Source organism: Panthera onca, chromosome B2 (genome assembly GCF_046562875.1).
Source record: "Panthera onca isolate mPanOnc1 chromosome B2, mPanOnc1 haplotype 2, whole genome shotgun sequence".
Taxonomy (NCBI): Eukaryota; Metazoa; Chordata; class Mammalia; order Carnivora; family Felidae; genus Panthera; species Panthera onca.
The window spans coordinates 63,531,958-63,559,380 of record NC_138343.1 but is presented as its reverse complement, the minus strand read 5'-3'; the positions used below and the strand labels follow the sequence as shown (position 1 = coordinate 63,559,380).

The window sequence follows — 27,423 nt, the reverse complement described above, 5'->3', positions numbered from 1 at the left end:
GGAATTTTTCAAGTGAATACAGATGAAGAGGAGGAAAAGAAATATCTTGAGATATATATATATATTACATATATTTTCTATATGTAATATACATCACATGTATTTACACGTAAATATTACATACATTTACATATAAATATATTATGTGTATTTAAATATACTTACATATATGTATGTGTATATGTACACATATATTACATAAATGTAATACATATATGCGTTTAAACATAGACTTCTGAAAGCATGGTTTTGTTCTGGAAGCAGTGAGAATAGGATGTGCACAGAGAACATGAAGACAGGAAAGGAAACAAGGAGGAGAGGTAGAATGGAGTCAGGAGGTTAAGAAATGTACAGCCAATCTATCTAGTTTGAACTTTACCCTGTGGGCATATGGAGCCAGAAGAAGCTTTTACACAGAGAAAAGACTTGGTTAGCTTTGTTTTCTATAACTATAATGGCAGGCTGGAGGATATGGGAGGGGAGAAATACTGTCAGGGATCAGGGAAACATATTACAGACAGGGCTGTTGCAGTAGGTCCAAAGAAGACATGTCAAAGGCCTATTTTAAGCCAGTAGCATAGAGTTTAGAAGAGACAAAGTCAAATGATGTTTTAAAATTAGAAGCAGCAAGATTTGGCAGCTGACTGTATGTGGGGGTTGAGAGAAAGGAGGTGAGAATAACACCAAGGTTTCTAAGTTGGGAGACAGGTAAATGGTGATACCATTAACTCAGACCAAGACAGAAGGGATAGTACACTTTTGTGGTTAGAGGGGGAAAGGTGTTTACTTAAGGACATGTCCATGAGATATCCACCTCCATATGTCTAATACGACATTGTATATCTACTTCTAAAGCTCTAGAGAGAAGTTAGTGCTAGTGAAAGTCATTTGAGAATCATCTACATTTAAATGGTCATAGAAGCCATAGGGTAAAAATGAGACTCCTCTAGAGACATGTAGACATGTAGACAAAAACAAAGAGTCCCGAGGACAAAACTCTGGGGATTTCCAGCTAAACGATGAGTGGACAGAGAAAGGTGAACCTTTGAAAAGAGAGGTAAAGTGTGGCCAGGAAGAGAACCAGAGGCCATGGTAGGAGAGGTTTCTGAGAAGTAAGCATGAGCACTAAAGCCAAATGTCCAGAAAAGTCAATTATTTCAGTTTTAGATAACACACAGTCATGGGTCTGTACAGTTCATTGTTTTCCTTTAGCCCAGGAGCAAGAGAAGAGAAATCAGCTGGTGATACTTCCCAGGGACTGCAACTATCTGGTGTTTCAGTAAAATGTTGAGGGAGGGATGAGGATGGTTAGAAAGGCCAGAGAGAAGAAAATATAGGTACAGGGATAGAAAGCATGGCTACAGTTAACTGTAGAGTGTAAGGTAAATGTCCAAACTGTGTGGGAGAGGTGAAGTCAGAACAGCTAAATGACTACAGGTTCCTTTGAGGCCAAAGATAATTTGGTGCCCTTAGGAAATGAATGCTAAGAGCTAAAAAAAGAGGGGGGCAGAGTACCTAGTGACCTAGAGTACCTAGCTCTTCAGGAAGAAGTAACTTCTATCAATGAACTCCAGATGGTAAGGTGTTTATGGATGTTTGATGGCTTAAGAGTGAGGTTGAATGTCTGTTTCTACAGATTCTTAGAGAAGTGAAGTAAGTCCCTTTTAACTCTAAAATTCTGTTTCCAGGGGTGCCTGGATGGCTCAGTCTTTTAAGCGTCTGACTCTTGGTTTTGGCTCAGGTCATGATCTCACAGTTCATGGGTTCAAGTGCCATGTCGGCTCTGTGCTGACAGTTCAGAGCCTGCTTGGAATTCTCTCTCTTACCCCCCTCTCTGCCCCTCCCCTGCTCACGATTTCTCTCTCTCTCTCACAATAAATTAAAAAATTAAAAAAATTAAAAAAATCTGTCCCATTTGGAGAAAAAAAGACAAGAAACAGGTTTAGAGAGTTTGACCAAATTGGAGCTGGTATTCCACAGAAGACTAAGAGAAGGAGTTGGTAAGCGGGGGTGGGGGGGTAGGGGGGTGGGCAGAGGGCAATGAAGGACAATTATGGGTAGAGTGAAAGAGAATTATGGGTGGAGTGAAATGGACAAGAATGAGCCATGTATGAGTGTGTAAGTGGAATGTCTGATAAGAATGGTAGATACAGACGGCTGGCAGAAGGGGGGGGCGGGTAATAGTAATAAGAGCTACTGCTTTTTCTATTTTAATTTTTTTTAATGTTTTTTTTTTGAGAGGGAGAGAGACAAAGCACAAGCGGAGGAGGGGCAGAGAGAGGGAGACACAGAATCCGAAGCAGGCTCCAGGCTCTAAGCTGTATCACGACCTGAGCCAAAGTTGGACACATAAACGACTGAGCCACCCAGGCACCCCAAGCCACTGCATTTTAATCCTCTAATGTGGGTTGGTAATTCTCTTTGAGGTAAATCTTATAATCATTATTCATATTAGGAGACATCAGCCAGATGGGATAATTCATGTTGAGTAACAAACAACCCCCAAATTTTAATGACCTCAATCAATAGAGGTTTATTTCTTGGTCATGCTATGTATCCATTGGGTTGGTGTTCTGTTCCATGTTGCCCTCACTCAAGGATCAGACTGATAGAGTCTCTGTCATGTTTCAGCAGAAAGGCAACAAGATTAGTTTCTTACAGCCTTCTCCCCAGGAATAACACGTGTCTACTTCTATTCTCAATCCACTGACAAGTACATGACATGTGCTAATATTAAGGGAACCAGAAGTATAATCCTACCATGCACCCAGAAAGAGGAAACGGAAATATAACTGAACAGCACAGAAACTGTGGCTCAAAGATGTTGAATACTTTGTTGAAAGTTTCCTAGATATGAAAGAGCATAACTGGCATTTGAGGCTAGGTCTCTTTGCTTTTTGGCATTAAGGCCCTGCTCTTTTCATAAGCCATGTTGCCCCCCTGGGATGGAAAACTGAGTAGGACAAGTTAGATCTAACAATGGTGAGAGTTAAAGAGAGACCAAGTACGTTAAAGCAAGAGAATACACAAACATGGAGATTTATAAACAAATACAACTTACAACATGCAAAGAGAGGAAACCCAGGAAAGACCTAGATTTTATTTTCGTTTGTTTTCAAAAGTTAGATCAGGGAATGTTAATGGGTTTGTGGTTCCTAAAAACCCTGCCCAACTGGTGTGTGGAGTACTCGTGATCAATGCTTAGGTACCAGTGGACTCTCCTCAGTGTAGGGAGAGTGTGGTCTCTGTCAAAGATATATAACTTCCACACACTTCTTCTCTACCTTCCTCCAGAAGGGAGTTATTTCAAATATACAGTGTTGAGCGAGTGTCTATTATAGAAGAACATACAACATCACACCACTCAATGTAGGAAGAAGTAATTTTCAAATTCAAATTCTGCTCATATTTTTACCCCCAGTACAGAGAAACTGAAAAAATTTTAATGTCATATGGGCAACCAGCATCCCCAGTCACAAAAGCCTGATTACAAAGAGCCAGAAGGACACATCCCACTCTTGCAGTCTTTGTTGGAGATAAGATAACCAACTTCCATCTGTAACTAAATGCAGAGCCTGATGGAAACATAGAGGGATAGCCAGTCCTCAAGTTTGGGCTTTGGCAACTCAAGCCTTCATTCTTCTAAGAGTTTTGTTGAAGCAGAATTTTGTTGAAGCAGAGTTAAACAACTCTAAGAAAATCTTCCTGAACTTGTACCATCCTATTATCTTCTGTACTTCCAACACCACCAGTTGACTGTTCCCTCCATTCATTTAGTCTTCCATTCAGCAGCATACTTTTAAGTTCCTTCTATTTTTCAGGCACTGCGCTAGGTACTAAAGATAAAAATTAGTGAACAAAACAGCCAATCCCATCCCTCAACCCTATCATAGTTTATCATGTATCTTCATAAATCAGGTTCTTTCACAATCTCATCACCGATCTCCAGAGCCTCTGCTGCTAATGCACACGGCAAGACCTTAATTAATGTTTGTGGAATGCATGAATGAGCAAAAAGAGTGAATGTAGGAACTTGTCTGTAAAAACATATAATGTCTAAGAGCAAAATTAAGAAACATAACTTTTTAAATTTTTTTTTCAACTTTTTTATTTATTTTTGGGACAGAGAGAGACAGAGCATGAACGGGGGAGGGGCAGAGAGAGAGGGAGACACAGAATCGGAAACAGGCTCCAGGCTCTGAGCCATCAGCCCAGAGCCTGACGCGGGGCTCGAACTCACTGACCGCAAGATGGTGACCTGGCTGAAGTCGGACGCTTAACCGACTGCGCCACCCAGGCGCCCCGAAACATAACTTTTTAAGTGATCTTTTAAAAAGGGAATCTGATGCATAAAAATTGTTTGTATCACTTTCAATCCTAACTCACTTCCAATCTTGACCAAGTTATATTTTATTTAGTGTTATCCCTTTCCCCCCACTTAATATTAGAGTCCACAGAGTTTCTGCATCTCAATTTAGAAAGAAAAATTCTAAGTCATCAGAAGTACACATTGCACTTCAAGATTTAAAACAACACCACAACAAAACTAACCTGGGATGGGCTTTGCTTTCACAAATTTGGCGTTGGCAGTAATATATTTTAACTCAACCAAGCCCAGTTATTTGAGGGAAGACTCAAAGATGAGCGAATAAAGGCAGTTTCATCCTGCTTAAAGCAGAGGACACAAACACAAATTGAAAGATATATGTTCTGCCTTTTTAAGGGTGTTGTGGGCATGTATTGTTTTTGTCCTCCTAGAATCCATCCGCCTTCTTTAGTAGCAGTGCCCCATTTTTTCTCTGGGTAACTATCTCCTTCCTCTATTGAATCCAGTTTTGAAGGAGGGACTTTTAGCCAAGGTCCCCTGGGCATGTGCCCAAATTAGGCCATTCAGATACTTTCCCCTAGAAAGTTGAGCTTGAACTGAGTGGCACAAAGACAAGAACAGTTGGAGATGGTTCATCCCTACTGAGATCTGTTCATCTATTGGATCCTGCTCCCTTGATCCTCACAGCTACTTCAGCTGCTGTCTTTCTGAAGCTGCCTCTTTAGTTTCCCTTTAGATACTTTAACCACCAGGAAGTCTTCTAACGCATTCCTCTTTTGTTTGTTAGATATAAAAAGTCAAACTAAAACTGATTTATGTAGAGCACCAAAATTATTGATAATGAGTCGTGTGCCATTTGATAGAAGTGGAAGGGGTATGTTCTCAAAGAACTTCGCTACCCTTTAAAGGAACTTGGTCCTTTTCTTCTAGGCCTTTGAGGTTTTGTAACTTTGCTGGGATGAGACACTTTTTATGTGGAATTTTCTGCTGTTCTCATTCTTGACCTTCTTACCAAAACAGTGTGTATTATCTTAGTAATTTTAAACCAAAAGTAGCATCATTTTAGGAAAAAGAGGGAAAGGAAATAAGCATAGATTTATTATAAATCATTTAAAAATATTATTTATCCTTTACTACCTTAGAGTAGACAGAGATTTCGTAGGACACAAGATACACTATCCATATGAAAAAGCATTGTAAACTTTAAACTTACACAATGTTATATGTCAATTATATCTCAAAAACCTGGAGAAAATATAAAATTTAGAAAATATATTTTAAGAAGAAAATAAAAAGCAAACTATAGATTTGGAGAAAATATTTGTAATACATGATAAATACAAAAGACCTAGAGAATATATAAGGAACTCCTACAAATCAATGATAAAAAGACAACTCATTTAAAATGGCAAAAGACCCTCTGCAACTTCTCTATAAACCTAAAATCACTCCAAAGTAAAACATTTATTTTTTTAAATAATAAAATAAAATAAAATGGCAAAAAGAAGATACATAAATAACCAATGAGATAAAAAAAGATGCTCATTATCATTTGTTATTGGGGAATGTAAAAAAAATCAATGAGATACCACTTCACACTCATTAGAATGACTAAAATTAAAAAGACCAACAATACCAATACCAAATATTAAAGAGCAACTGACACTTAATATTACTTTATTGCTGGTGGGAATATGGAATGTTATAATCATTTTACAAAACTATTTGTTCTATGAAGTTAAACATACACTTCTCCTATGACCCAGCAGTTTCACTCCAGGAAAAATGAAAAAAAAAAATACAGTCACAAAAAAACTCACCTAAGAATGTTCATAACAGCTTAATTCATGATATCCAAAACCTGAAATCAACCCAACTGTCCATAAACAAGAAAATGGATAGACAAATAATTGTGTATTTACATAGTGGAAAACTACTCAGCAATTAAAAGAAACTACTATCTACAAAACAAAATGGATAAATCTAAAAATATTATGTGGAGTAAAAGAAGCCTGATACAAAAAAATACAGACTGTATGATTCTATTTATATGAAGTTCTAGAGGAGACACAAAACCAATATATGATCATAGAAAGCAGAACCATAATTGTCTGGGAAGGGAGTAGGGTGGAGATTTACTGAAAAGGTGCACAGGGGAACTTTCTAGGGTGATATAAATGTTTGGTATCTTAACCGGGGTGATGATTTTACACAGATATATACAGTTGTCAAAATTCATTGAACTATATCCCTAAAATCTCTGCATTTTATTGTAAATAAGTTATACCTCAATAGAAAGAAGATAGAGAAAAGGAATTGGGTAACATTATATAATATAGGTCCACTGGAAAGTTGAGCATAATTTGGTTTCATTTGTTCCCATTATTCCTCATTCTCTGCTGAGGACTTCCCCTTCTTTCTGGAAACATCACTCTTGGCACTTCTGTATAACTACATCCAAACTCTCCTTGTTGAGCCTTAAGAAAACTCCACTTTGGTCCTTTCCTTCTTTGGCAGTGTTGAGTCCTCAGCCCCTTGCTTTTCTCTCCTAAAGCACATGTGTTTGTGTCAGGGGCTATGCATTTCACAACTTCACTATCACTTCTACTGCAAGGAACTGTGGAGGGTCCATCCTTGTGCCTGCCACTCTACAGGCCTTGACAGCCTTGACAGCCTTGACAGCTGCTTTCCCCTTGGATCAGGGAATCTTTTCCAAGTTCTAATTTCTGTCACGCTCTTCAAAACTCCCATCTCTCCTGGAGCCTTATTTTCCATTCAATCAGCTCCCCAGAGATTCCACATCTCTGCCTTGACACTTTGTACTGGGAGTTCCACTAACTCCTTGGCTTAGAGGTTCTGAAGCAACACTTTCCTTTTGTCCTTTGCCTCTCAGGTTATCTGCCTATTTTCCTCCCCATGCAGGTTCACTGAACCCAGACTGCCAAGACCCTGGGATTCAGCAGCCATGTCAGGCCCCTAGGAGGAGACACCCAATGGACTTCAGATCTCTCACATCAGCTTCAAGTCTATATCTCCAGTGCCTCACTGGCCATTTCCATTGGGAGAACCTGGCTTCATTTAGAAATCTGCATCTTCAAAATGATGGCCAGAGATTTAATTGACATAGATAGAAGTAAGATGTTTGAACTAGAATTTAAAACCACGATTATAGGGGCGCCTGAGTGACTCAGTTAGTTAAGCATCCAACTTCGGCTCAGGTCATGATCTCACGGTTCATGAGTTCAAGCCCTACATCAGGCTCTATGCTGACAGCTAGGAGCCTGGAGCCTTCTTTGGATTCTGTATCTCCCTCTCTCTGTCCTTCCTCCACTCACACTGTCTCTCTCTGTCTCTCAAAAAAGGAATAAATGTTAAAAAAAAAATTAAAACCACAATGATAAGTATGACTGCTGGGGTTGAAAAAAAACATAGAAGACACCAGAGAATTCCTTTCTGCAGACATAAAAGAACTAAAATCTAGTCAGGCCAAAATTAGAAATGCTATAAATGAGATGCAATCTCTGTAATGGCAAGGATGGAGGAAGCAGAGCAGCAAATCAGTGAGATAGAAGATAAAATTATGGAAAATAATGCAGCAGAAAAAAAGGAGGGAAACAAAGGCAAAAGATCATGATACAAGACTTGGAGAACTCAGCAACTTATTAAAGAGGAATAACATTCATATAAAGGAGTCCCAGAAGATGAAGAGAGAAAAAAGGGGTGGAAGGTTTATGTGAGCAAATTATAGCTGAAAACTTTCCTAATCTGAGGAAGGACACAGACATCAAAATCCAAGAAGCACAGAGAACTCCCATTAGATTCAACAAAAACTGGGGGCGCCTGGGTGGCGCAGTCGGTTAAGCGTCCGACTTCAGCCAGGTCACGATCTCGCGGTCCGTGAGTTCGAGCCCCGCGTCAGGCTCTGGGCTGATGGCTCGGAGCCTGGAGCCTGTTTCTGATTCTGTGTCTCCCTCTCTCTCTGCCCCTCCCCCGTTCATGCTCTGTCTCTCTCTGTCCCAAAAATAAATAAAAAAACGTTGAAAAAAAAAAAAAAAATTTAGATTCAACAAAAACTAACCCTAACCCTAACCCTAACCCTAACCCTAACCCAAGTCATATCATAGTTAAATTCACAAAATAGACAGACAAGGAAAGAAATCATGAAAGCAGCAACGGAAAAACATCCTTATCCTACAAGGGAAGATAGATCAGGTTTGTAGCAGATCTGTCTGAGGAAATTTGGCAAGCCAGAAAGAAGCAGCAAGATATATTCAATGTGCTGAATCGAAAAAATATGTAGCCAAGAATTCTTTATCCAGCAAGGCTGTCATTCAGAATAGAAAGAGAAATAAAGAGTTTCCCAGATAAACAAAAACTAACAGAGTTAGTGGCCACTAAACTAGACTTGCAAGAAATTTTAAGGGGAACTCTTTGAATAGATTGAAAACAATACAAAACAAAAAAGACCAAAAGCAACAAAGACTAGAAAGGATCAGAGAACATCACCAGAAACACCAACTCTACAGGCAGCACAATGGAACTAAATTCATATCTTTCAATAATCACTCTAAATATCTTTCAATCATGGACTAAATGCTCCAATAAAAAGATATAGGGTATCAGAATGGATTAAAAACAAAAACAAAAATAAAAACAAGACCCATCTCTATGTGCCTAAAAGAGACTCATTTTAGACTCAAACTCACTTCCAGATTGAAAGTAAAGGGATGGAGAACCATCTATCATTCTAATGGACATCAAGAGAAGCCTGGAGTAGCCATATTTATATCGGACAATATAGATTTTAAAACAAAGACTGTAACAAGAGATGAAGAAGGGTATTATATCATAAGTAATCAGTCTATCCACCAAAGATCTAAGAATTGTAAATATTTATGCCCCCAGCTTGAGAGAATCCAAATATAAAACTCAATTAATCACAAACACAAAGAAAGACCCTGATAACAATACAATAATAGTAGGGGACTTTAACACCTCACTTACAACAATGGACAGGTCATCTAAGCAGAAAATCAACAAGGAAACAATGGCTTTGAATGACACACTGGACCAGATGGGCTGAACAGATATACTCAGAACATTTCATACTAAAGCGACAGAATACACATTCTTCTCCAGTGCACATGGAACATTCTCCAGAATAGATCACATACTGGGTCATGTATCAGGCCTCAACAAGTACAAAGAGATCGATATCATACCATACATATTTTCAGACCACAATGCAATGAAACTTGAAATCAACCACAAGAAAAAACTTGGAAAAACCACAAATACTTGGAGATTAAAGAACATCTTTACTAAAGAATGTATGAGTTAAGTAAGAAATTAAAGAGGAAATTAAAAAGTACATGGAAACCAATGAAAATGAAAATATGACAATCTAAAACCTTTGGGATACAGCAATAGTGGTCATAAGAGAGAAGAATATAGCAATGCAAGCCTTCCTAACAAAGGAAGAAATGTCTCAAATACACATCCTAACTTTACATCTAAAGGAGATGGAAGGGGCGCCTGGGTGGCTCGGTCGGTTGAGCATCCGACTTCAGCTCAGGTCATGATCTTACGGGTTCATGAGTTCGAGCCCCGCATCGGGCTCTGTGCTGACAGCTCGAAGCCTGGAGCCTGCTTTGGATTCTGTGACTCCCCCTCTATCTGCTCCTCCCTCGCTTGCACTCAGTCTCTCTTTATCTCTCTTAAAATAAATAAACATTAAAAAAAATTAAAAAAAAATAAATAAAATAAAGGAGCTGGAAAAAAGAACAGCAAATAAAGCCCAAACCAGCAGAAGACAGGAAATAATAAAGATTAGAGCAGAAATCAATGCTATCAAAACCAAAAAAACAGTAGAACAGATCAATGAAACCAGTAGCTGGTTCTTTGAAAGAATTAATGAAATTGATAACCCCCTGACCAGATTTAGCAAAAGGAAAAAAGAAAGGACCTAAATAAATAAAATCAGGAATGAAAGAGGAGAGATCACAACCAACAGCAGAGAAACACAAATAATAACAAGAGAATATTATCAGCAATTATATGCCAGCAAAGTGGGCAATCTGGAAGAAATGGATAAATCCCTAGAAACATATAAAATACCAAAACTGAAACAGGAAGAAACAGAAAACTTGAACAGGCCCATAATCAGTTAAGAAATTGAATAAGTAATCAAAAATCTCCAGGGCCAGATGGCTTCCCAAAGGAATTCTGCCAAACATTTAAAGAAGAGTTAATACCTATTCTATTGAAGATTTTCCAAAAAATAGAAATGGAAGGAAAACTTCCAAATTCATTCTATGAAGCCAGAATTACACTGATTCCGAAATCAGACAAAGACTCCAGTATAAAAGAGAATTACAGACCAATTTTCCTGAAGAACATGGATGTAAAGTTCTCAAGAAGATACTAGCAAATTTAATCCAACAATACACTAAAAGAATAATTCACCATGATCAAGTCAAATTTATTCCTGGGTTGCACGGCTGGTTCAATATTTGCAAATCAATCAACATGATACATCACATTAACAAAAGAAAGGATAAGAACCACATGACCCCTTCATTAGATGCAGAAAAAACATTTGACAATATACAACATCCTTTCTTGATAAAAAGAAAGATAGGGCTAGAAGGAACATACCTCAAGATCATAAAAGCCACATATGAAAGACCCACAGCTAATATCAGCCTTAACGGGAAAAACCTGAGAGCTTTCCTCCTAAAGTCAGGAACACGGCAGGGATGCCCACTCTTACCACTATTGTTCAACATAGTAATGGAAGTCCTAGCCTCAGCAATCAGACAACAAAAAGAAATAAAAGGCATCCAAATCAGCAAGGAAGAAGTCAAACTCTCACTCTTTGCAGGACATGACACACTATGTGGAAAATGTGAGAGACTCCACCAAAAAACTTCTAGAACGGACCCATGAATTTAGCAAAATTGCAAGATACAGAATCAATGTACAAAAATCACTTGAATTTCTATACACCAATAATGAAGCAACAGAAGAAGAAATCAAGAAATTGATCACATTTACAATTGCACCAAAACCCATAAGATACCTAGGAATAAACCTAACAAACATGGTAAAATATCTGTATGCTGAAAACTACAGAAAGCTTGTGAAAGAAATTGAAGACTACACAAAGAAATGAAAAAACATCCCATGCTTATGGATTGGAAGAACAAATATTGTTAAAATGTTTATACTATCCAAAGCAATCTACTCATTCAATGCAATCTTTGTCAAAAACAAAAAACAAAAAAACAGAAAAACAAACAAACAAACAAACAAACACCATTCTTCAAAGAGCTAGAAAAAACAATTCTAAAATTTGTATGGAACCAGAAAAAACCCTGAATAACCAAAGTAATGTAGGAAAAGAAAACCAAAGCTGGAGGTATCACAGTTCCAGATTCAAGCTGTGTTACAAAGCTGTTATCATCAAGACAGTATGATACTGGCACAAAAACAGACACATAGATCTATGGAACAGAATAGAGAACCCAGAAATGGATCCATAAGTGTAGGGCCAACTAATCTTTGACAAAGCAGGAAAGACTATCCAATGGAAAAAAGACAGTCTCTTCAGCAAATGGTGATGGAAAAAATGGAGGGTGAAATGCAGAAGAATGAACCTGGACCACTTGCTTACACCATACACAAAAATAAACTCAAAGTGGATGAAAGACCTAAATGTGAGACCGGAAACCATAAAATCCTACAGGAGAACACAGGCAACAACCTCTTTGACCTTGTCTGCAGCAACTTCTTACTAGACATGTCTTCGGAGGCAAGGGAAACAAAAGCCAGAATGAACTATTGGGACCTTATCAAGATAAAAATCTTCTGAACAGCAAAGGAAACAATCAACAAAACTAAAAGGCAACCAATGGAATGGGAGAAGATATTTGCAAATGGATATAGGATAATGGGTTAGTGTCCAAAATCTATAAAGAACTTGTCAAACTCAACACCCAAAACTCAAATAATCCAGTGAAGAAATGGGCAAAAGACATGAACAGACACTTTTCCAAAGAACACATCCAGATGGCTAATAAACACATGAAAAGATGTTCACATCACTCATCACAGGGAAATACAAGTCAAAACCACAATGAGATACCACCTCACACCTGTCAGAATGGCTAAAATTAACAACTCAGGAAGAAACAGATGTTGGCAAGCATGCAGAGAAAGGGTAATGCTTTTGCACTGTTGGTGGGAGAGCAAACTGGTAGAGCCACTCTGGAGAACAGTATGTACATTCCTCAAAAAATTAAAAATAGAGCTACCCTATGACCCAGCAATTGCACTACTAGGTATTTATCCAAAGGATACAAAAATGCTGATTTGAAGAGGCACATGCACCCCAATGTTTATAGTACTGCTATCGACAATTGCCAAATTTTGGGAAGAGCCCAAATGTCCTTTGATTGAAGAATGGATAAAGAAGATGTGGTATGTATACATATATGGAATATTACTCAGCAATCAAAACCAATGAAATGTTGCCATTTGCAACAACATGGATGGAGCTAGAGTATATTACGCTAAGCGAAACAAGTCAGTCACAGAAAGACAAATACCATATGATTTCACTCATATGTGGAATTTAAGAGACAAAACAGATGAACATAGGGGAAGGGAATGAAAAATAAGAAAAAGACAGAGAGAGAGGCAAACCATAAGAGACTCTTAAATACAGAGAACAAACTGAGGGTTGCTGGTAGAGTGTTGGGTGGGGGGATGGGCAAAATGGGTGATGGGCGTTAAGGAGGGCACTTGTTGAGATGAGCACTAGGTGTTATATGGAAGTGATGAATCACTTGGTTCTACTCCTCAAACCAATACTATACTTATTTTAACTAACTTGAATTTAAATAAGTAAGTAAATAAATAAATAAACAAATAAGAATGTTACCAGTTAACAGAGGAGACACCCCCCAGTAAATAGGTGATTCTAACAAAGTATAGGAATCATTTAAAGCTTAGGAGAAGAATGCTGTGGGAAAACAGTCAACAGTCTCTAAATTTGTTTGTCATTGCTGCTATAATATTTGTGGTCTTCTGTTTGTTTGTTTGCTTGTTTGTTTGTTGGGTTCTAGTGAGGCGAGGTGTGGTCAGGGAAGCTGACCTCCAAACCAAAACCGCATTGGGGGGATGAGGCGTCGGGGGGGGGGGGGCAGTGAAAAGAGCCAGAGAAAGGAGAGTGGTGTAGGGAAAAGTAGCCTAAGTCTGAGGTTTGACAAGTGTAAAGAGAAAAGAGAGATCCTGATTCTTTAGGAATTCCAAGTTAATTCAGACTAATCAGAAGACTTAATCTAGCTGGAGGACAGTGAGAGAGGCATAGTAATGAGATTTAAAGTTAGAGAGTTCAACCCTAAAAAGGCCATCTCTCGGCATTCTTTTGTGTTATTCATGATGCATGTTTTGTGAGGTAGGGATTGGCCCAGTGTTGGCCTGGCATTGAAAGGGCTTCCTCTTCAGAGGTCAGGATGGGACAGGGTGGTGGGGAGGGGCCCCTTTCGGTTACTGTTCCCTCAAATGCAGGACTCTTGTGCTGTACCGGTCATCTCTGTTCACCCCCATGGGAAAGGCCTGCAAAGGCACATTAGTCCTAGTCTCTACTTTGAAAAATTAATTAAGACCAAAGTCAGGGTTCCTGCTACCTCTTGCTTCAACCCGTAAAGCTGTGTAAAATCATGTAGTTGAGGGACACCGATTACGATAAGCCCAATTTCAAACAGTGATCAAGAATCATGGGCTTTGTTCCAATGCAATAGCCACACAGTAACACTGTGGTTAGTGAAAAGTAATTTTATAGCAAGCCACTTAACAAATGCTTCTCTGTGTGTGACTTTTTAAATAAAAATAGATGTGATCCCTAATCAACCTACAATACTAATTAGTCCCTTCTCAAACCTTGTAAATTGTTTGTCAACCTCCTTTTAGAAAAGGCCAGCTGTTTTGTGGAAAACTCATGAGAAGAGACAAAAATAAGTTTACTCTACCATGCCATTTTCATGTGGGCTCCTAGTGAGACAGCAAGCATTTCAGTGATGCATCTAACATAGAATTTTCTTTAGACATATCTGAGGCTCTAATAAGCCAGATCCTGTTGGGGGAGGAAAATAATCCCAAACACAGGAAGGCATTTGCAAAGTGCTTTAACTCCTTCAAGTCTCCTGACCACAAAATAAACAGACTGAACTGAACAGAGGACAAGTGACATATTCCTAGTAAGAATAGTCATTTTGGAGAAAATCTAAATGTGATTCCAAATGACCCATTTCCATTTAAATAGTTTAGAGGTGATAGAAAACGGCTAATTATACCTGGCAGGGATCCTCATCCTGTTTCCAGCCTGTGTTCTCTTCTGCAATGATTAACCCAACTATCACACAATATCTGAATTTTTTCCTTTCCTCCCTGCTAAGAAATTCTCAGGCATTGCTATTGTGTGGCCATAAAACAGAGAATAAATTCATAAAGGTAATTTCCTATGGGGTTAAGCTTAGTGTTTTTTCACCTTCTAAGGATACTTTCTTAATGCACAATGGCCTTAGTAACAAGATTCAAATACATCAATGACTCACATATTTGTGTTTGTTAAGAAGGGGGGGGGGAGGGTTACAGGCAGAGAAATGGAAGATGTTCATTTAATTTTAGAAATATTTTAACTGGAAAGGAGTTCAGTGAAGAATCTTCATGTAGTTATATAAAATTACAAAAACATTGGAAACTACCTAAATGTCCAACAATAAGTAAATGGATAAGTCACATATGACAGAGCCACATAATGGACAATCATGCAAATATCAAAACAATTTTTATGAAAAATTTATATAACATGTAACTATATGATCACACTTAGATTCTAATTATTGCTGAGAAAAAAAATCTGGAAAAAAAACATATCAAAATGATAACAGTAATAGACTTTGAAAGAAGGACCCGTAATTTTTTTCTCCATATAACAAAGTTTTCACATTTTCCACAGAGGCCATATGCCAGTTTTCTAATATGGAAAATTACACTTTTATAAACAAAACTACATTTTTAAAAATTCACATTTTATAGATCATTTACTAGAACTAAATTTAACAACTATAGTACTTATAATGCTTTACAGTTTATATGACATTTTTACATTCATTTTCTATCATCTATAGCAGTTGAGACCTTAGCACACCATTTATTTCATATCAAGTCAGGCTAACTGTATTTGACTTTTCTTCACAACATGATATTAAACCTAACAAATGTTTTGGCAGAAATAGGATAATCCACCAATGTAATTTTCTTTATGATTTGTCATAAAATGCATATTATAGATGTAGTAATTTTCAAAAGCTTATGGAAGTTATTATGTTGAAAGTATTTTAAAACCCCCAGACAATATGCTATATTCCCTAACTGATTCCCCCATTACATCCTAAATCTTTATATTTTTTATTGTTTATTTATTTATTTATTTATTTATTTTTTTTTTTTGAGAGAGAGACACTGGGGGAGAGGAAAAGAGTGAGGGAGAGAGAGAGAATCCCAAGCAGGCTCCACAATGTCAGCGCAGAGCCTGATGCAGAGCTTGAACTCACAAACTGTGAGATTATGACCTGAGCTGAAATTAAGAGCTTAATGCTCAACTGACTGAGCTATCCAGGCACCCCACATTTTAGATCTTTAAAACTCTTCCTTGAAGGCAACCCTCAGAACACAACTTCCTATTCCCCACAGTTTTCATTTTCTTGCCTCCAACTTTCTAGAAGGAAAAAAAAAAAAAAAAAAGAAACTGAGTATATCAGGCCTAGGCTTCCTCAACATCCCATCCTTACACCCAGGTTCAGCTACATGTTTTGCAGAGCTTAATGCCAAGTGAAAAACAGGGCCCCTTATTTTATTTTATTTTTTTAATGTTTATTTACTTCTGAGACAGAAAGAGGGAGCACACAAGCCAGGGAGGGTAGGAGAGAGAAGGGAAAACAGGATCCAAAGCGGGCTCCATACTGATGGCAGACAGCCCAATGCAGGGCTCGAACTCGTGAACCGTGAGCTCATGACCTGAGCTGAAGTCAGATGCGTAACAGACTGAGCCACCCAGGCGCCCTGGGGCCCCTTATTTTAAAAAGCAAGAAAAAAGAAAAAAGTGCAGTTATGGGTACTAAAATAAAAGCTTTATCCATAGTGATATATGAATAAAACATAAACTTTCAAATGGAAAAAAAAAACTTTTGGTTTCATACTTTTATATAATACAATAAATAACAGTGTTTTATTAACATGACATCCTAATCACAAGACTATTCTGGCTCACTTTTCTTCAAGTTCATTTATTAGGTTGGCACACTTTTTACTTTTAACAACTTCATTTTCAAATGCAAGATTGAAAATAATTTTTGATAATTTTTAATTTTGAGAAGGATCTTTCTGCTGAAGCAACTATTATTGGAGCTCTTAAGAGTGTTTTATAGGCTATGACAACATTTGAGATAAATTTCCGATAAATTATTCTGAAGTATAAATTTTAGTAAAGCTACATGATGTTCTAAACAACTTTTCTAAAAAGATTTAACTCTTCATACAAATCAGTTTCCTGTCAAGTCTGAATTTAATTATAAATGTAAATTTATACAATGGCAATTTAACAGGCCTTTGCTTGACTGTGTTGCAGTAGTTTTCAATACCAGAATTTCTGAACTCTGAAATAGTCTAATAACTCTCTGACATGCATCATTGCAATGCCCATGTGTAAACTTCCATTTTGAATTGACATCATCTTACCAAGTTTGCTGCCTGCACACCAACAGCTCCTGTCCCAGTGCTCAAGTAAAAAGTTCATATTTGTGTAGATGCTGTGGAGCTGGGGTCCTGGGACAGATGCATGCCTGCCTCCTACTGCAGGCACGGATGCTGCCTCCATGCCCTCCTCTTTTCCTGGGCTACAGTGGCTTCTGCTGCTACTGCCACAATCACCACCGAATTTGGACCCAGGTCTCAGCCCCAGACACCCCTTCAGTAGTTCTCCAGGTCTGTGTCAGGTATGCCTGTGACTTGCCTGCTGCCTCCCACATCTGTGGGCTTAAACTTGAGTGTGTGCACACGGTCGCCAGGCAGATCTTCTCATGCTTCATTGTACCACTGAATTTCACATATGACATACAAGTTCAAAGAGAACACTATTAAGAATTTCAAAGTGGTCAAGGCAGAGATTAAATGAAGAACAGGGTTCCTTCTGAGAGTGAGCTCTAGGCAACTGCTCACGTCACACACCCAGGAAGCTGACCCTGCTAACATTTGCATGTTATCTTATCTGCCCCCAAACTTACTTCCTCCTCTGTAATCCCAGCAGAAGTCTTGCTTCCTGTCCAACTCTTCTTTCTCTTGGTGCAATCCTCTTCCATTCCCTGAACGACTTTGCTCCATTTGTCATCTCCTTTCTCTGCAGTATTTTAAAAGTATCAAATTATTCTTTACTGAGCATGCTCAAATCTCTCCATGTTAAAACAGTTCTGCACCCCTTTCCAAAAACATTCCTCTTTTTCTCCTTCCCTTTGAAGTCAGTTACTGGGAAATTAGAATGAGATCATTGTCTTGGCTTTCAGACTTTTCCCTTTATCTGCTCTCAGACTTCTACACTCACAGCTTCACCAAGTTTTGTTCTGATGAAGGCCAGCAAGTGCTTCTTGACTGTCAAATCTAAGGGACTCCTTTTTAGTTTAGTTTAGTTTAATTATTTTTTATTTTAGAGAGAGAGAGAGAGAGAGAGAGCACGAATAGGGGGCAGAGGGAGAGAGAGAGAGAGAGAGAGAGAGAAAGAGAGAATAAATCCCAAGCAGGCTCCATGCTCAGTGCAGCACCTGACATGGGTGGGGCTCAATCCTATGACCCTGGGATCGACGCTCAATTGACTGAGCCACCCAGGCACCTCTCTAAGGGACTCCTTAATGTTTTTTAAGTTTTTTCAGTTTTTACTTAAATTCCAGTTAGTTAACATACAGTGTTATATTAGTTTCAGGTGTACAACATAGTGATTCAACAATTCCATACATTACTCAATGTCCATCACAAGTGCACTCTTACTCCTCATCACCTATTTCACCCATCCCCACACTTACCTCCCCTCTTGTAACCATCAACTTGTTCTCTATAGTTAAGAGTCTGTTCCTTGGTTTTCCTTCCTCTCTCTCTCTCTCTCTCTCTCTCTCTCTTTTTCCCTTTGCTCTTTTTGTTTTATATCTTAAATTCCACATTTGGGTGAAATCATATGGTATTTGTCTTTCCCTGACTGACTTATTTCGCTTAGCGTAATACTTTCTAGCTCCATCCATGTCATTGCAAATGACAAGTAAATCCAGTCATTTTATTGATCCAGCAGCACCACCTGGCACAGGTAATCATGCTTTTCCTTGATGTACTTTCCTCACCTCTAGGACACCAGATAGTCCTTGTTTTTATCCTTCTGAATCCTTTAACTGGTTTCTCCTTTTCTCTGACTTCTTTATGTTAGAAGGCTTAGTTCTTGGCCATCTTCTCTTCTCTGGCCACACTTACTCCCTTGATGGTTTAAGCTAGCTTTGTGGCATCAAATACCATCTATATGCTGAAAACTCCCAAATGTATATCTTCATCTTCACATATCTAGTTGTTTACTCAGCTTCACTGTGGGATTGTTTAGTAGAGTCCCCAAAGTGGACATGTCCAAAGCCAGATCCCTGATCTCCACCCACATACCCATTAACACACCCCTTCCCTTCCTGCAGTTTTTCTCCTGTCCATTGGTGGCAGCTTCATGCTTCTGGTTCCTCAAGCCAAAAACTTTGGAGTCATTCCTGATCTTCTCTTTCTTTCCCACCTCCCATCTTCACACACTCCTCGTACATCACTCCCATCAACAATCAGTGTACTTTAAAAATATGTCCAGATTCTGGCCAATTGTCAGTATCTCTACTGTTGTCAGGCTGGTCTCTGCCACCACCATTTCTCCTTTTGTTGCTGTACAAATTTTGTTACTTCTCTGAACTCCTCACAAGCTGCTGTGCCCAACATGTGCTCCATTCCAGCCACACAGGCCTCCTGATATTTGTCCTCCACCAGGCCAGACATGCAAGAATCATAAAATACCTAGGAAAAAACCTAACCAAACATATAAGAGATCTGTCTGCTGAAAACTGTAGAAAACTTATGAAGGAAATTGAAGAGGACACAAAGATATGGAAAAACATTCCATGCTCATGGATTGGAAGAATAAATATTGTTAAAATGTCAATACTACCCAAAGCAATCTACATATTCAATGCAATCACTATCAAAATTGCACCAGCATTCTTCTCAAAGCTAAACAAACAATCCTAAAATTTGTATGGAGCCACAAAAGACCCTGAATAGCCAAAGTAATATTGAAAAAGAAAACTAAAGTGGGAGGCATCACAATCCCAAACTTTAGCCTCTACTACAAAACTGTAATCATTAAGACAGTATAGTATTGGCTCTAAGGGACTCCTTTAATTCTTGTTATGGACTTAATGTTTGTGTCTCCCCCAAATTCATATGTTTAAGCCCTACCCCTCAATGTGATGTTATTTAGAGGTGGGGCCTTTGGGAGGTAATTAGGTTAAGATGAGGTCATGAGGTTGGGTCCTCTATGATAGGACTAGTGTTCTTATGAGAAGCAGAGGAGAGACCAGAGCTCATTCATTCACCCTCTCTCTCTCACTCTCCCCCAACCCACCTCAAATATAAGAACACAGCAAGAAGACAGCAAGTAAGTAAAAGCATCCTCATCAGGAACTGAATCAGCCAGCACCTTGATCTTGGACTTCCCAGCCTCCAGAACTGTAAGAAATAAAAATCAGTTGTTAAAGACGCCCAGTCTGTGGTATTTTGTTTTAGCAGTCTGGACTGACTAAGACAGTCCTCATCTTACTTCTTAATGATAACTCCCCTTCTTGAAATCCCTCCCTGATTTTTCTTCTTTTTCTCCCTGAATTTCTGAGACACCACCCCCTCTTGTTTCTCATCTACTTCCAACCATTCCGAATGTTCAGGGGCTTCTTTTTCTGTGCACATACTTAATATTATCCTTGGATTATTTTTCTTCTCCCATAGTGTACCATCACTGAGCAATTCACAATGCCCAGACTAGAACAAAGTGCTGTGTTCAAATAACTCCTAAATTCACATCTACTGCCCAAACCTCTCTCCAGAGCTCCTGACCTATAAAACTTACAACTTCCTGAATGTTTTCAGTGAGATGTCCCTGGACCTAGCACCTGGTCCAACAGAAATTCATCATTTTTCCTCTATACCTGTTGCTCTGGTCTCCTCTCTCAGATGATGGCACCGCCATCCAAATACACTCAAGGCAGAAAACTGGGCATGGCCTTTTATTCCCTCCATTCCCCATATTCAATCGTATACCAGATCTAAAAGATTCTATATGTTTAAGGTTTCTCAGCTTTGTCTTCTCTTTCTCAATCTCCACAAAACCTACCTTATTTCAGGTCCTTGTCATCTTTCTCCTAGGCTATTCCAAAAGTTCTTCTTTTTGACTGTCTACCCTCCACCCCTTACCCCAGCTATGTCCTGTCTACCTTCTCTTCCCCTTTGTTGTAATAGTGATCTTTGCAACACAAATCAGCTTATGCTCCCTCCTACTTAAGACTTTTCATTGACTCCTCATTGCCTGCAAAATAAGGTCCACACTGCCTAGTAAATAATAGAAGGCCTTTCATAATCTGGCCCCTGTGTATTTTTCCAGGCCTATCTCTTATATCCTTTGCTTTAGCTATGATGAACTACTAGTAGTCCTTCAAATAAAATGGCTAGCAGTCATTTTATTCTTCCCTGGTTTTATTTTCTTTTGCTTAGGAAACTTCTCCTTATCCTCTTACATCCACCATTCTCTTCCACATACTTACGGCTTTGCAAATACTGTGTTGCAGACCAAAAGTGAACGACATATGAAACCACTCAGCAGCAGTCAGGGGAGACCTAGGGTGGCCTAAGATGGTAAGAAATGGGCACATTTTCTAACACATTGATTGTGAGATGCAAGACAGAGAAGAGTCAAGGATCACTTCAAGGCTTTTGGCCTGAACAACTGGAAAAGTGGAGTTGCCATTAACCATAGACGAAGAAGACAGGGTGGTTTAAGTTTAGCAGAGATGATAAAATGTCAGTTTGGGATATGCTAGATATGAGATTCCAGTTAGACACTCAAGTGGGTATGTTGTGTAGGCAGTCATATACAAGCTTAGACTTCAGAAACAGATCTTGGCCAAAGACAATATTGATCTGGGAGTCATAAGCATACGTGTGGCATTTAATGCCATGAGGCTGAATCAGATGACGAATGGAGTGAATGGAGATAGAAAAGAGAAGTCCAAGGTCTGAGCATTTTGGTATTCAGAAGGGCTAGCCAGTGATATAGAAAAAAAAAAAAAAACCAGAAAACTCTGATCTCCTGGAAGCAAAGTGAAAAAAAGAATGAAAGAAGATGAAATCTCTGACAGAGTAAAATAAGAACTGAGAATAAATAACTAGACTTTGCAAAATAGAGTTTTAGTGGGGTGGTGGTAAAGTTAGGCCAGGCAGGTTCTAAGAGAAAATGGAAGGAACGATGTGAAATCAGTGATAGAGGTAACTCTTTTAAGAACTTTTTTTTTCTATACAGGAAAGAGAGAAAGCATAGTAGTTAATGGAAAATGTGGGATTTCAAAAATGGTGTTGTTTAAGATGGGAGAAATCACAGCATGTATTGTATAATAAAAGAAAAGAAGAGAAAGACAATTTGAGGGAACTGGGGGTGGAGGTGGGGAGAATTGCTAGAGCGCTGTTCCTGAGCAGTGACAAGGCACATTCAGGGCAAGGGACTGGAAGCAACAGTCAAGGGGATGTGTATGATTGACAAAGGTACCTGAGCCAAACGAGGGAGTTGGAATAGGAGGGCAGTGAAGGATAGATAAAAGAAGGATAGTGATAAAAGAAGGTAGGGATGGAGTGGAGGATTGCTGGGATTGGGGTACTAAAGGAAATAAGCTAGAAAGTTGGAAAGTGGTAGTCAGAAAGTGGAGAGCTTGAAATTGAAATTATGGGAGGGTGGCCCTTTCATGTAAATGATAAGGTCTAGGGTATCATGGGAGTAAGTGGAGGAAAAGATAGAGTGCTAGAGGAGAAGATCATTGGAAGAGAGGAGAGCAAGGAACAAGGCCAGAGTAAGGCCAGAGTATTGGAAGAATTATGTACATGGATACTGAAATCATTGCATTTTATGGAAGTTTGGGAAAGTCATAGTGACCCAAGAGCTATAATCTTCTTTAGTAATATCCACTCTCCAACTCTTCAAGGTGACTATTTTACACATTTTCTTTCCTCATTCTTTCAACAGTCTCCCTGCCCTTGTCAGAAGACAGCTTGTTTCTTACTTCACTAAGAAAGTTAAATCAATCAGAAGAGAACTTCCAAATGCCCTCACCAAACTGTTTTCAACTCACCTGCCTCCATGCTGTGTTCTTTGATTTCCCTTCTGTTGGAAATGGAAGTACAATGTGGGTTCCTACCTAAGGCAACCTCTCCACTTGTTACCAGATCCCATCCCTGTCACTACTAGACTCCACATTGCCCTACAGTTACCTCTAATTTCTTTGTTCCTCTTTGCAGCAAAACCCAAGGATGGACTTGAATCACTATGTCTTCTTCTCCAACTCCCATCTCTCGTGGACTCATTCATATTAGGACTCATCTCTACCACAGCACTGACAATGTTCTGATCCACATTTTAAAATCCAATGGTCAATCCTGAGTCCTTCACAAATTGAATCTCTTAGCTGCATTTGATAGAACCGATCACTTCCAAATTCTTGAAACACGTTCTTCATTTGACTTCTGAGATATTACACTCTCATGGACTTTTTCCCCAACAGATTCTTTTTTTTCCCCTAGTGCTCCTAGGCACAGTTCTTGGGTTGCTTCTTTTCTCCACCATTCTTATTTCTAAGGTGATCTCATCCAGTCCCAAGACTAAATAGCATCCAAACGCTTATGTCTCCCATATTTATATCCTCAGTCCTGTCCTTTCCTTTGAACTGCCAACTAGATACCTCCACGTGGATTCCTAATAGACACACTAAACTTAGCATATCCAAAATTGAACTCTTAATCTCCTATCCCCCAAACGTGATTCTGCTCCAGTGTTCCCTAGCTCAGCAAATGGCATCTCCATTAACCCAGATACTCAAGTTCAAGCCATAGAATCATCCTTGATTCCTTTCTTTCTCTCATACCCCTCTTCCAATCTATCAGCAAGCAATGCCAACATCACCCTGGAAATACATCACCTTCACCCTAGCCTCCAGACCAGTGCTATTTAATAGAAATATAGTGGAAGCCACAAGAATAATTCTGAATTTTCTAGTAGTTATATTAAAAAGGGTAAAAAGAGGGGCACCTGGCTGGCTCAGCTGGTACAGCATGCAACTCTTGGTCTTGGGGTCATGAGTTTGAGCCCCACATTGAGTGTAGAGTTCACATAAAAAATTTATTTTAAAAAAAGGGTGAAAAGAATAAAGTGAAATCAGTTTTAATTATATACTTTATCTAACCAAATATATCCAAAATGTTACTATTTCAGTGTGTAATAAACAAAAGTTATGAGATATTACATTGTTTTTTCAGCTGTCTTCCTAATCCCATGTGTATTTTACACTTATAGCACCTCCAATCTGAACTAGCCATATTTTTTTAAAGTTTTATTTATTTATTTGGTGAGGGGAGGGGCAGAGAGAGAGGGGGGGGGAGAGAGAATTTCTGGGGCTCAAACCCATGAACCATGAGATCATGATCTGAACTGAAACCAAGAGTCCAATGCTCAACTGACTGAGCCACCCAGGTGCCCCTGGACATTTCAGGTGCTCAGTAGTTATATGTAACATGTGGCTGTCATATTGAACAGTGCATCATCTCTTACCTGGACTAATAAAGTTGTATTTTAGTTGGTCTCCTGCCTTATATCACGCTTCTCGCCTGCTGTCCTCCCACAGCCAGAGTGATCCTTTACAAACATAGGCAAGATCATGTTATTCCCTGCTCAAAATCCTCCAATGACTTCCATCACACTTAAAGTCCAAATATTTCATCATTGCTTACAAAGCCCTACAGGATCTGACTTCCTTCCCCAACTTTCCCCTCCCCACAGACCCCATTGTCACTCCTTTACCACCCCACTGGCTTCCCAGCTGCTCCTCAAACATAGCAAACATACCCCTCCCCACCAGGAACTTTCAATTGCTATTCCTTCTACTTGGAATTCTTTTCCCTCAGACATCTCATGGTTTATTCCCTCACTTTGTTTAGACTTTTGATCAGACCACTTCAAAAGTGGCCTGCTCTGCCCGCGCTATCTAAAACAGGACCCCTGAGGTGCCTGGGTGGCTCAGTGGGTTAAGACAGAGCCCAACACGGGGCTTGAACTCACAAATTGCGAGATCATGACCTAGGCCAAAGTTGGACGCTTAACCAACTGAGCCACCCAGGCGCCCCTAAAAAAATTTTTTTTAATAAAAAATTAAAAAAAAACCAGAAACCCTGCCACTTGGGATTTTCTCCTTGTTTTATGTTTCTTCATAGCATTGACTGTGACAGTCAGCATTACATGACCTTGTGTTATATACTTATTTGTTTCCTTAGTTAAATGCCCACATTAGAATACAATCTCCAGGAAAACACGGGCTATATTTTATCCACTATATTCTAACTTCTTTATCTGCATTTTAAGTAGGTGCTCAATAAATATTTATTGACTGAATAAATGCATAGAGAAGAAAGACAAAAAGTGGCAGCCCCTGACATTCAGAGCTGGCCTTGACACAGTAGGGCACATTATATTCCCATTAGACAATAAACCATCTCAGAGATCAGCAACTTCAAGCTTATCCTGAGACCATGATGAAATGAGACAAGTAAGGCCACTTCATAATTTTGTCTAAGAACAGGCAAAACAAAAACAAGGTCAATGTTCTACTCCCAGATGCTTTCTCTCTTGGACAAAATAAGTGATTGCTTCTTTATAAATTTCGTTCTCATTTGGATGTACCCTTCTTGTAACTAACATTTGACATACCCAATCACAGAACTGTCTTGTCTTCTAACATGAACCAGTTTAGAAGGAAACTCCTTCTCTTATTCCTTAGACCCTTCCCTGAATCACTTAACCAAGGCACAAATCCTGTAATATCTTCTCTCTGAGACACTGTCTTACTGAGAGACCCCATGATTCTCCATGATGTGTATTCTCCCTGACTGAAATGAGTAATAAGTCCAACTTACTCAATTCCAGCTGTGTTCCTGGTGGTCTTTTGTAGTGAACATTGACAGAATGAATGAATGAATCAGTCTTTGCATCTGGAGATTATGGATGATCTTTAGTCTCCATACTTTCCTATTTTTTTTTTTTTTCTGTACTCTCTAATGTTTCTATGAAGAACAAGTATTATTTTGTAATCAGGAAAATTTGATCATATATTTAATTTTAAAATAACAATTAGTATTATATCTCAGAGATATAAATTCTTAATAAATAGGAGAACTCATTTTAAAGCCAACTCTGATACTTCCTAGCTGAGTAAATTTGGGAAATTTATTTAGCCTTTTTGGATCTCCTGCTAAAAGGCAGGATATATCTTGAGATCCCTTGCGAATCTAAGAGCTTTAATTAAAATTCTTCCAAAGTAACTGAATTTAACTTGACACAGTGATATTCAGGAATGGAGCAGTGAGGTGAGTTTAATATGCAATCATTTGCCAATTTGTTCTACTTTTTGTGTGTTATACTGGACAAATTATCTTAAAACCTTGACTTCTTTATTCTTAGCTATAAATTTTAAGTTGTAACATCTCCCGTTGTATGGAGATTTCTTAGGTATCATTTTGTAAATACATGTGTCAGTTGGAGTATCAGGCATGCGCATCCTCCATTTCTGTGGAACTACTAATGGAAGCCAGTTATGCTACATGTTGGAGAGCCAAAATTGCCCTGAACCTTAGAAACTCAGAGTCAGGGCACCTGGTTGGCTCAGTCGGTAGAGCATGTGACTCTTGATCTCAGGGTCATGAGTTTGAGCCCACGTTGGATTTTAAAAATAAAACCTCAAAAAAAAAAAAAAAAAAAAAAAGAAATACAATTGGAATATTGTCTGATGCACTTAAAAAGATATACATGCCAATATCAGAGGACAGAAGTTTTGGGGTATCAGGAAAATTCTACAAAAGAAGAATAACTGATAATGTAAGGAAGAATAAGGAAAAGTAGATTATGTTGGAGGAGAGCATTCCATACAAATATACCATTCACAAACATGAAATAGCACCATATATTCAAGGAAATATAAGCAAGTTAGTATTATTTGAGTGGGGTATGAGGAGTGGGGGGAAGGAAGCAGGATGAGAGGAGGCATTAGGAGGTAAGGTTAGAACTCTTAGAGGTGGTATATTCCAAATTTCAGCCTGATGCAGGAATTTCTTCTAGACTCTATATCTGTATCTTCCAATATGGTAGCCACTATGCCCATATGGCTGTTTAAATTTGAGTTATATAATTACTTAAAATAATTCAGTTCCTTGGTCACACTAGTCATATTTCAAGGGCTCTTTGGCCCATGTGGTCTAGTACTACTGTTTTGATAGGACATATCTAGGACATTTGTAATCCTGTACAATGTTCCATTGGATAGCACTGCTCTATAGTGTCCCTAATCGGTGCCTGTTTATCTTCTACTTGGATGGTGGGGAAATAGCTATGTCCTAACAGCATATTCCATTTTTAAATAGGTCTATCTGTTAAAACATAACTTTAAATAATTTAATCCATAATGTACTTCCCTCTGATTTCTGCATAAGAATCCTAGTTCTGTGGATAAATATAATAAGTTCACACTTTCTTTCACTTAGTAGCTCTTTGTCTATTTTCAGAGCATTGTCCTATGTCCTTCTTTTGTTCTCTTCCTCAGGCCAATCCTCCCAAATACCTTCTGTGCTTCCTCGCATGCCTATTTCCAGATTCCTTCTATTCTGGTGGCCCT

General features: G+C 38.7%; 1 protein-coding gene across 3 annotated transcripts; it reads right to left on the bottom strand.

Moving 5' to 3' along the window:
- On the bottom strand, window positions 1-25,850 carry LOC144616391 (uncharacterized). 3 transcript variants are annotated; one of them, XM_078447058.2, is made up of 4 exons: window positions 22,982-23,798; window positions 20,079-20,182; window positions 17,677-17,789; window positions 1-3,836 (listed from the first exon to the last, which is right to left on the bottom strand). In XM_078447058.2, exons 1-4 carry the CDS (start codon window positions 23,088-23,090, stop codon window positions 3,830-3,832), a joined length of 333 nt encoding a protein of 110 aa, XP_078303184.1. In that variant the 5' UTR covers window positions 23,091-23,798; the 3' UTR covers window positions 1-3,829. The 3 variants fall into 3 exon arrangements, 2 of the variants coding, with proteins under 2 accessions (XP_078303184.1, XP_078303183.1); XR_013555665.2 differs by lacking the exons at window positions 1-3,836; window positions 22,982-23,798 and adding exons at window positions 24,315-24,398; window positions 25,673-25,850 and having other exon boundaries at window positions 16,725-17,789; XM_078447057.2 differs by lacking the exon at window positions 1-3,836 and adding an exon at window positions 16,725-17,488 and having other exon boundaries at window positions 22,982-23,809.
- Between the last annotated feature and the right edge of the window lie 1,573 nt (window positions 25,851-27,423).